Genomic DNA, 11,146 nt, shown 5'->3' on the forward strand with positions numbered 1-11,146 from the left:
GAATTAGGCACTTTTTGCCTGTTAGATTAATGCCAAAGAGCCTAAGAAATTTTCTGATGCAGTTAGACATGATGCATGACCAACATGTAATAGAGCTCAGACCATGTACATGAGATTTTGATATTGTTTTAATGAATAAATGAAGGTGATTCTTCAAGCTGTTTGCTGCGGCTAGCCATGCGTTTGATGTCTATCAGCTACTAGGCAAAGAAAGAATTCAGCTATAATACCTAGCTGTCAAGAAATCAAAATGCTCCTTACATTTAAAGGTCAAATGAAATTTATTGTGGACTTTACAGCAAGCTATCAAGTTACCATGCATTAGGTCTGTGATTGTTTTCTGAATCCCAACAGTTTTAGTGTATGGTATGTAGAGTGTTCTGACACAGGCTATCATCCTCTTGTGGGTCTAGGATTTCACAAGGGAGATGCTAAAAGGATAAAATTTATAATAGGGTGTTAAGAAAGTGGTAAATAAATAGTTGGTACTAGTACACGGTGTTTGGAGCACGTTCTACATGTATGATATATGTAGAAGGGTCTGGGGCATGCTCCCCACTGGAAAATTTTTGCTTTCTGAAATTGATTTGGCATAATTTTTGATTGAACTCTATAGTGTAATGAGAAAGTGATCACCATCAGTCTATGTAGCATGCAGCAGTAGCTGTCATGCAGGTGGTGGCATCAAGCTGTCCACATGATAGGACTCCCATTTTCCACCTTGAAAACTGATAAACTTTTTGTACCACCATTTCTTCTGGGTAAGCCAATTATGAACACAACATGTGTTGTGTTGTTGGGATGAGCTGCTTGTGCAAGTAGATGTGGTTGTGTCTCCTTATAGTGCTATTGACACTACCAATAATCCACCTGAGTGTTAATCATTTAATGTTTGATGGTTTCACTGGTCATCATACTGAATGTTTGTACATAGTTGATGCCAGCTGGCTGCTCATTCATCCTGTAATCATTATGTTTGTTGTATAGCAAATATGAATAAAGACAATGAAGATAGGGTGGTCACTGGTCACAGATGATGTTCGTCATCAGCGAAAAGTTTTGAAGAAACTGTACATGCTTATAATTATCACTATAACACTATTGCAAGTGGTTCATATATTATCATTCTGTGTGTTGCAATACTTAAAATATATATAGCTTCCCTTGCAATTGAATTTAACTTGCCCATGCACTGATACAGTTATGGAGATTACCAAAACAGCAATTAATAACTAGGGGTCTATTTATTGGGTAAGCTGTGGAAGATAATAGCACTATTACATTGAGAGCATGAGTGTATATGGAGAGCGAGTAAATTTACTGAGCTCCTGCTATAAAGCACAATAGGTCATGATTAGAAAGTTATTTGGATACCATAACTGATTGGTTTCTATCCCATGCATGTTACTGTTAATGCTACAATGTATTTACTAAGAGAGTATAACTCGTACCTTTGTTTCAAATTGAATTGGAAGACATTATTTAAATGCACTTGTGTTGTATACATGACACATGCCACTCATCATTGTTATATCAAGTATTCATCATAGTTCTTTCAACAACCAATAATTTTTAGTTTAACACTCCTGCTGTTGATTGAACAATGCCTTGTTGAAGTAGAGAAATGTTGCTGAAATTACAATCACATCCATTAAAGAAACAACTCATTGTTATTTCAACTAGAGACTGTTAAAATAGCATTTCTAGGTTTTGCTATTTTGATTGTTTTGTCATAGTTGTTTCAACAATCAAAAATTGTAGTTTTAACAACACTGCTGTTGATTGAACACTTCCTTGTTGAAATAGAAAAGTGATGCTGAAATGACAATCTTCACGTTGTTAATTCTAATCACATCTGCTAAAATAGCGAGCCATTGTTGTTTCAGTGATGAAATATTAAAATAGCAACTCTACTTTTTGCTATAACAGCAATAGCTGATTGTCATTTTTCCAGCATTTTTTACAGTGTGCTTTTTCATCAAGCACACGATAATGAGCACATGCAATGTGCTTATGACCAGAATCACATTGAATGATTATTAAGTGAGATTCTCTCTGGAAAACTGCCCTAAATAATGCAAGTAAATATTTAATGCACATTAAAAAAATTGTCTAGTACATACATGCTTCCACATATGTTGCCTAGAGGGGAATTGTGCTACAGCAAAAATTTGTATATATTATATTGAGAAAAATTACAGGTGCTAAATTAAGGCAATACCCCAGTTAACTAATAGTGGACTTTGTCATACATACATACAAATTATACATATTATAAAATAATTGAAGTAACTCATCAGAGCATTTTGAGTTCTTTTGAACTCTGAAGACATTGATGTAACAAACACAGCAAGAGTTCATAATATAAAGAGGGAGGGAGAGTAATCAACACTGTATTACCTGGTCAAAACACACTGAGTTCAAAGATTGTGCAATGACTATCAGCACCAAAACTTATTAAATTGCCGCTGAAAGGGTGTTAAGCAAAGTACTAAGGATGCTTCCCTTTGATAAATTAACACCTATCAATGCACTTCAGTAGGTGAAGCTAGGTGACAAATTTGCATGAAATTATACAGAAGGTATTCAGGATATGATGCAATCTTTGAATGCAGTGTGTTTTGACCAGGCAATATATACAGAGTTGGATACTCTCACTCCCTCTCTATATATTATGAACTCTTGAGGAAGGTAAGGTGGTTTTTTAGTGATCTTTAGATGAGCCCTACTATACAGCACTACTGTACTGTATGATATGGAACTTACTTGATTTTGTTGGCAAAAGTCCAGTAAGTGTAAATCTGCTGGAGTTTGAAAAAAGATTTTTTTTCTTTTGTAAAGTTGATAGACTTATGGAATGACAATAAGTCCCTACGTTGCAGAAGGGCACCATGTGTTGTTATCTGAATCACTATTCCTCCGTCTGAAGAATGATTGATACATTTACTTAATAAACCATCTAGCGAAGAGTAGGAATAATGTATTTTAAAGTAGCTATGCTACAGATATATGGGTCATTCCATGTCAAATCAACAAGGAAGTTAGGGTCACCTCTCGGATTTTGACGAAACTTGGTGTGTTTGTAGTACCTGTGGTGCTTATCACTCATGCAAATTATTAGCTCCATAAACCACGTAGTTTCTGATTTATGACCTCAAATATTTTGAATATTTCATGAAAAATTGGTCCATCACTAGTTACAAAATCGACTGTAACTTCACACTGTGTAAATACTTTTAAACACAACTTTCACTGATGGAAGACTGTTGATCGACCTTTCCAGTGATCCCTAAATTATGGGATATCTACTTAATTATGGTTCAAAAATACTTTATTGAAAACTTTAATCCTTTATATTTCAAAAAAGGCTGTTTGAAATTCTTCAAATTTTTTTGTGAATAATAATTGGATCATGGTCTATGCTCGATAAAATTTTTGTGGTGGGATCACAATGGGCTCAAGAGATATAATGAGTTATGTTGTGGTGTGCAGTGGAATTTGTAGTCTACTATTGCTGTATGGGAGTGTACACCTCCAATAACCACTCACAACAAGGCCATGCCAAGTTTGTCTTACAGAGTGAAGGTGTCTAGGTACAGTGCAACCTGTATTAGTGACCACCTGTATTGAAAGACCACCTATGTGCTGCAGTTAATTTATATTTATTTAATTGGACATTAACGTATAGCACCAAAGCATCAACCCTTTCTAGCAAATCCAAAAATGGTCCCTATTAGACAGGCTGGCTTTAAAGTACAAATCTGACCACCATGTGTCCATAAACATATCATGTGAATGTTGTACCATCTCTTCAGCTTTATCAAGTTGAATCCCACTGTAGTGGACTTAGCCCTATTTATGTTGCGTGTGTGACTGCATATAGTTATGTATAACAGAACTCCTCAAAAGGGACACCCACTCTAGTGGTGCACATACCTTTGAACCAAGATATTTCTGTAACCTCTGTAATATGAACACTTTATTATGGTCCTAGGAATGGAGAGTTTTACCATATACGTACATACATTACTTGCACCTCAATATGTGAAATTAATTTATAATTACTTTATATTTGTGACCACTTTGAAAATCAAAAATTCATGCACATACTCACACAATAGGTAAACATTTTCATGTGTATTTAACATTTGCCTGTACTGATCTTCAAAGTGTAAATGCAAAATACTTTGAAAAACCATTAATTTTTAGTAATTGCAGTACTACAAATCACACATGAGGTGCAAGCAAGTGCTAATAGTTATAAAAAAACTCTTAATTGGATATCAATGTATAACACCAAATCATCAACCCTTTCTAGCAAATCCAACCTTATTGGAAGGTGGGCTTTAAATGAGATCACCATGTATCCATAAACATGTAAATGTGGTACCATCTCTTTAGAAATACCTTATTTATTAAGTCTAATCCTGCCATATTGCACTTACATATGTAGCCCCCCTCTACACAATTCAAGTTACGTACATTATTGCATAAGTACAACAGACCTCCTCAAAAAAGATACCCTGGCTGTTGATAGCCATTCATGATCTCACTTTATATAAGTACATACATTTGGACCCTGTGGTTTCTTTAAAATGAACACTGGATCAGTGATCCAGAGAATAGGAAGAGTCACACTGTATGCAGTACAGTAGATGCATTACTTGTACCAAAGAAGTATAAGTTAACTACAGCACATAGGTGGCCTTTCAATACAGGTGGTCACTAATACAGGTTGCACTGTACCTAGACACCTTCACTCTGTAAGACAAACTTGGCATGGCCTTGTTGTGAGTGGTTATTGGAGGTGTGCACTCCCATACAGCAATAGTAGACTACAAATTCCACTGCACACCACAACATAATTCATTATATCTCTTGAGCCCATTGTGGTCCCACCACAAAAATTCTATCAAACACAGAAGATCATGATCCAATCATTATTCACAAAAAAATTTGAAGAATTTCAAACAGCCTTTTTTGAAATATAAAGGATTAAAGTTTTCAATAAAGTATTTTTGAACCATAATTAAGTAGATATCCCATAATTTAGGGATCACTGGAAAGGTCAATCAACAGTCTTCCATCAGTGAAAGTTGTGTTTAAAAGTATTTACACAGTGTGAAGTTACAGTCGATTTTGTAACTAGTGATGGACCAATTTTTCATGAAATATTCAAAATATTTGTGGTCATAAATCAGAAACTACGGGATGTATGGAGCTAAAAATGTGCATGAGTGATAAGCACCACAGGTACTACAAACACACCAAGTTTCGTCAAAATCCGAGAGGTTACCCTAAATTCCTTGTTGATTTGACATGGAATGACCCATATATAGTTTGTCCCATTTTGTGAACAGTTTAGAAAATTTGCTTTGAGCAACTACATCTGGTGTGGTAATTTGTAGTACATAGTCCCTGCTTTTCAAAAGAGCCTTTAAAAATTACAGTAAATAACATATAATAACACTTTATACAAATAAATATGTAGAAGCATTCAGTTCAGAGTAAGAGAGATCAAATACAAAGCTAAGGTCACAAATACAAACTGGAGTTGGAACATATACATACCCGCTTTTCCCACTGAACTTTGTAAATTTAGCTTTAGTTATAATCTAATCAAAAACAGCCAAGCTGTAAAAAAAGGTGCGGCCCCCAAAAAGGCCAACCAAACGGCACAAAATTCACCTGAATTGTCGTTATTAAAATTTAACCATTAACCTACCATTACAGCCATTTCTTATGGTGTAGTATTAGTGTCAAAATAGTACAGTATTTTGGTAGATACAGTGTAATTTTTTGTGTGCGGGTGAAGCCAGGTGTTGAAATTACAATGAGTCGCACAATTAATTTTTGATGGGTGACGGAATATTTATGAGGGCAATATAAATAAATTAAAACTGCACATCGATAGAGCGTTTGCATATCTATGGTAACCGTAAATGACGTTGACTGACACACCTCCGCCGCCATATTGCTGTACCACCTGTTATACGCGTGGTCCTATGATTGTGGTAACCGAAGTGGTAATGACTGTTTAGATAGTGAATATGGTATGAAATCAATGCGAATACATAGTAGTGCTGTTACTATTGCATGGCTGCTGTTGATAGTGATGTTTGTCTTAGTCAGCACGCACAGCTATTGAAAGTGAGTGATAAACGAAGGTACCTGACAAAGATAGCGGATGTTGGCGATCCCTATTGTATACCAAGTGCACAGCTTAGTAAGGAAGTTATCCCGTCGGTCACAAACACAGACATCTTCAACTATCTTGTTTTGACTACAAGCTTCTGTACCTCTGAGATGTTTAAAGCTTTGATGCTTACAAGTACTTTATGTGTGGCTTTGTGAACTGTTTGGGATCAAAGAAAATTGGTAGTAAAATAGTTACAGTTGCCAAGGTATGTAAGAAAGATAAGTACCCATATTATGTAGTATAGTAGTTTAATACAATTACAGGTGAGACATTCGCAACGAGCTAATGACCCTCCACTTGAATCATGGGTGATGTGTCTACTTGATGGAACTGTTGATTGTGGACATTGTACCTGCATGGCAGGACTTGGAGAAGTTTGTTCTCATGTAGCAGCAATCCTTTTCTACCTGGAATCTGCAGCTCGATCAAAACTAACTTGCACACAAACTAGTTGTATGTGGAAGGAACCTACCTTTGTTGATGCTATTCCATACTTGCCAATTTCAGAGCTGCCACTGTCCAAACCAAAGCCTAGAATCAGCTGTAACAAAAGGAGAGGGGCTCATCATCTAAGTGACATTACACCACTTGAGGATATGTTTCAGGTAGCAGAAGAATTGTCAGTTTCTGAGCACCCATCCACTAGTTCATCAGCCTGTCAGTCAACAAGTTCCTTGTTGTGTGTTCCTCCATCTGCTGAGGAGCAAATGGTCTTCCTTAGAGATATTGCTCACAACCGACCGGCAATTTGTTCCATAGTACCTCCATTTTCTAATTAATTTAAACCCACAACAAATACTATTCAGCTACCTCCATCACTGCTTGATCTGTACAATCCAGAAAATGAAGAATTGCTTTACACTGAGTTGTTGGAAGTATGTGATGAATTGCAGTTATCGGTTAGACCAGAAGAGGTACAGAATATTGAAGTTTACACTTGAGAGCAAGCCAAGAGTCCAGCTTGGTTTAAACAAAGAGCAGGAAGGATTACTGCATCAAAAATGAAAGCAGTTTGTGCCACAGACCCAAGCCATCCTTCGCAATCATTACTAAGCCAGATCTGTTATCCACATTTGAAAAAGTTCACAACGCCAGCAACCACATGGGGTGTGAACATGAAGCAGTTGCAAGAATGGCATACATTGAGATGATGAAACCCATGCATACAAATTTTCAGTACAGAAATAGTGGATTCGTAGTAAGCACAAAATATCCATACATTGGTGCCAGTCCTGATGGAGTGGTGCAGTGTGACTGCTGTGGATGTGGGGTACTGGAAATCAAATGCCCATACTGCGTCAGAGAGAGCACTCCAGATGAAACACCCTATCTCAATAATGGTAAACTCTCTGAAAAGCATGGATATTATTACCAGGTTCAGACACAACTGCTTGTTTGTTCAGCAAATTATGCTGACTTTGTTATAGCTACATTCAGTGATGCTTCCCCCAATTTGTCATGTGAACGCATCTTTCTAAATGAAAGTTTTATAGAACATGTTAAAGCTGCTGAAAAGTTTTTCAAAATTTGTCTTTTACCAGAGTTACTTGCTAAGTGGTACTCTCGGAAGGCAGTTATGCCTGATCAGACTGCTGCAGCTTCAGTGGTATCTGCTGAATATACATACTGTTACTGTAAGGAAGATAAGGGTGGTGAAATGGTTGGATGTGACAATCCTAATTGTTTACATGGCTCATGGTTTCACCTTGAATGTCTCAAGATACCTAAACCACGTTCCAGTAAGTGGTATTGTCCAAACTGCAGGACAATGCCTGAGTTTTCCCGTAAACGGCAGCGGACTAAGCAGTGACTTCACCTTGTGTTAGTTTATTATTAACTATTAAAAGTTTGTATAGGTTTTTTAATGAAGTAAATAATAACATGACAAAGTTCATCTATTAATAATAATAATAATTGTTCAATTACATGACTATTCTACTGGTACAACTGAAACACAAAGATTGTTCAGGGCCGAACACACTAATATTATTTTATCGATTGGTGGTTTGTCGCCAGGGTGTTTAGGCTTTAAAAAATCAATAGGGATACAACTCATCAAAATTGAGTACCTCTGACGGGTAGCTCCAATGACACGTTCTATGTGTATCCGTACATTCGCTAACTTCCTTGTTGCCTCAACATCTATGGGTGAGAGTTGGGAACAGCCTCTTGTAAATGATGGTATATGAAGTGTTGCCTGCATTCTGGCCACATCGTCAGCAATATCAAATCCCCGGTTCGCAAGAACACAATCTCCTGGAAGTAATTTGTTTAAAAATCCAGAGTTGATTGTCAAAAGTTTGTCACTGACCCTTCCACCCCAGGCAGGTGAAATGAAACTTGTTACACTTTGTGGACACATTGCAATGAACACTTTTGTTGTATTTGCATGCTTGTATTGAGACAAGTGGATGATTTTGTCACTAGATGACTAGGGGTTTCAATTTTAATCTCAAAACAATCAATCACTGCAACAACCTTAGTGCCATATGTTGCCCGAAAACAGCTGGGCATAGTCTTCCATAATTCCTCTCTTTCAGGCCACTTGATGAGCCACTCCAAACGACAAGACATTATATCCAACATTTCATGGAAACGCCTACTGACAGTTGATGTACAAATTCCTAACCGGTAAGCAATGTCTTGTAATCCCAAGTTAAGCCTCAATTTCATGAGCACTATCATGAACGACCTCCAATAGTATGAACATTTATCACCTAGTGCAAAGGAGCCCATCACTAGTTCAAATGTTTTTAACAGGAGAAGGCTAGTAGCTAACCCAGTGTAGTATTGTACCTTGGCATCATCAGACATAATGTTGTTCTCACAGAAAAAATTATCGTCATCCGTCTGTACGGCTTTGTTACACATTTTAGGTGGCCTTGGAGTTTGAGTTTCACCATCAGCTGTCTGTATTGCATGATCTATCAGCCCACTGTTTGAATTAAGTGACAACTGACTGGACTGTCCTGTTGTTGTACTAGTTGAAGTCAAGGTACCGTTTGTCAAAATATAGGTTGGGTTAGTGATCAAGGTACTGTTTGTTGTAGAAGTTATGGTTGACATAGTGGTTATTGTAGAGGTACTGGTTGAGGTACTAGTTGTTGTAGTTGAAGTACTAGAGGTACTAGAGGTAGTTGCCAAGGTAGAGGCTGAGGTACTGCCTGATGTACTAATATTTGAATTCGTCTCAAAAACTCTTTTGTTCCTCTCTTTGGCTCGTGCTTCTCTTTCTGAGGCTCTTTCACTAGCTGCATGTGTTACTACCACATCTAGCTTGCTGTGTCCAAGTTCCAGTGTGGGGAACCAATCAACATTATGCTTATCCATTGTGTCAGCAGGCTTCCCTACAGAGCATTTGACAAATGTTAAACTCATGAGTATCAATGATATCAAATCATGGATTATAAATTTCCTAGCTACTCAGGAAATGTATAATCTGAACTGAAAGCCAACACGCATACAGTGTACAAGTATAACAAATAATACACTATAAAATATTTTGTATATAATCAATGCATGCACTTTCAATAGATACTGTACTCACTAGCCACAAAATGACACTCGCAAACCCAGACATTTGCTAGCTTCTCCTCCGTTAAATCCTCTCTCGAAATAGCTTTCAGCCAGGCCCTCCTTCGCTCTCTAGTAATCTCCAACATTTGCTGACCTTGATGCTGAATAATGGCTGGAAGCCTATAAAATGAACATTTAGTCTTGGATGACTTCTTGGAGCTGTTGATTATCGCACATCCAACCATATTTAAGCAACAAATAAACAAACAATTAATCCTTGAATAAGCCGTAAAACCTTGAATAAACAGTAAACCATGAGATACGCCACTCACTAACCACTGTCCACGTGTTTCGTGACACAGGTGGTACAGCAATATGGCGGCGGGGTGTGTCTGCCAACGTCATTTACGGTTACCATGGATATGCAAATGCTCTAATAGGGCGATGAATATTTAATAGCCCTCGCCAAAATTAATATTGAATCGACCTCTTTAAAAATAATTTTGCAGCCCTTTAATTAATCATACCGCCCTCAGAAATATTCATCGCCCTATGGAAAATAATCAATGTGCAGTTTTAATTTATATATACTGCCCTCAGAAATATTCCATCACCCATCAAAAATTAATTGTGCAACTCATTGTAATTTCAACACCTGGCTTCACCCCCACAAAAAAATTACACTGTATCTACCATAACTGTACTATTTTGACACTAATACTACACCATAATTTCTTGGCCACCACCTTGGATTTCACATCTTTTTTCACCATGGCCTTTTTGGGGGCCGCACTCATTTTTTACAGCTTGGCTGTTTTTGATTAGATATCACTTCTTTTTGTATTTGTATACTGCAAAGCCGGCCTATGGCTGGCTTTGGGGCTTTTTTAACCCATGTGTTTTTTTTCTTTACCACAGGAAGAAGAAAAGAACTTAAAGAAGATTTGTAATACTTCAATTATTTTTGATTTTATTAGTAATTATACAAATTATATACATATCAAGACACACGGTAGTGTGTCGTGCGGACCAAGAAGCCGGCGCGCAACACCCGTGAGTATATTGACAGGAAGAAAGAAAACGCAATTTTCGCACCTCCGTAGCTCTGTGCTTCCTTGATGAAACAAGACGATTTTTGCTGTGGAGATTCCCTCCACCTTCAGCACTCCACATTCCAAATTTGAGCGAAATCGCTTCAAACGTTCCCGAGATATGCGACTTCAAAAATTGGCTTAGTTTCTTCGTTTTTTTTTTCTTCTTATTTTTCTTCCTCTTTTCGCACACTTACAAAAACTGCTATAAAACGCGAACGCAATATCCGATTGCCTTGAAATGTGGCACACAGAAGGGGGGTATAACGGCGCATCTCTGTACCAACTTTGGCTGGAATACGATAAACAGCAAAAGAGTTATGAGTGATTATTCACAAAA

At 37.2% G+C, this 11,146-nt stretch overlaps 2 protein-coding genes across 2 annotated transcripts; one reads left to right on the forward strand and one right to left on the reverse strand.

Moving 5' to 3' along the window:
- Window positions 1–5,812: 5,812 nt before the first annotated feature.
- On the forward strand, window positions 5,813–8,129 carry LOC136251026 (uncharacterized). The gene is made up of 2 exons (XM_066043407.1): window positions 5,813–6,404; window positions 6,463–8,129. Exons 1-2 carry the CDS (start codon window positions 6,339–6,341, stop codon window positions 6,976–6,978), a joined length of 582 nt encoding a protein of 193 aa, XP_065899479.1. The 5' UTR covers window positions 5,813–6,338; the 3' UTR covers window positions 6,979–8,129.
- LOC136251025 (uncharacterized) lies at window positions 7,760–10,440 on the reverse strand. The gene is made up of 2 exons (XM_066043406.1): window positions 9,747–10,440; window positions 7,760–9,546 (listed from the first exon to the last, which is right to left on the reverse strand). The coding sequence occupies exons 1-2, from the start codon at window positions 9,958–9,960 to the stop codon at window positions 8,543–8,545; spliced, it is 1,218 nt and encodes a 405-aa protein (XP_065899478.1). The 5' UTR covers window positions 9,961–10,440; the 3' UTR covers window positions 7,760–8,542.
- Window positions 10,441–11,146: the final 706 nt, after the last annotated feature.

This window comes from Dysidea avara, chromosome 3, assembly GCF_963678975.1.
Source record: "Dysidea avara chromosome 3, odDysAvar1.4, whole genome shotgun sequence".
Taxonomy (NCBI): Eukaryota; Metazoa; Porifera; class Demospongiae; order Dictyoceratida; family Dysideidae; genus Dysidea; species Dysidea avara.

Bases quoted from the DNA above. Each gene is read 5' to 3' on its own strand.
- LOC136251025 (XM_066043406.1), bottom strand. From the start codon at position 9,960: ATGGTTGGATGTGCGATAATCAACAGCTCCAAGAAGTCATCCAAGACT. The intron at 9,547-9,746 runs GTGAGTACAGTA...AATGCTCTGTAG, and splicing joins CGAGTGTCATTTTGTGGCTA to GGAAGCCTGCTGACACAATG.
- LOC136251026 (XM_066043407.1), top strand. From the start codon at position 6,339: ATGTGTGGCTTTGTGAACTGTTTGGGATCAAAGAAAATTGGTAGTAAA. The intron at 6,405-6,462 runs GTATGTAAGAAA...ATACAATTACAG, and splicing joins AAATAGTTACAGTTGCCAAG to GTGAGACATTCGCAACGAGC.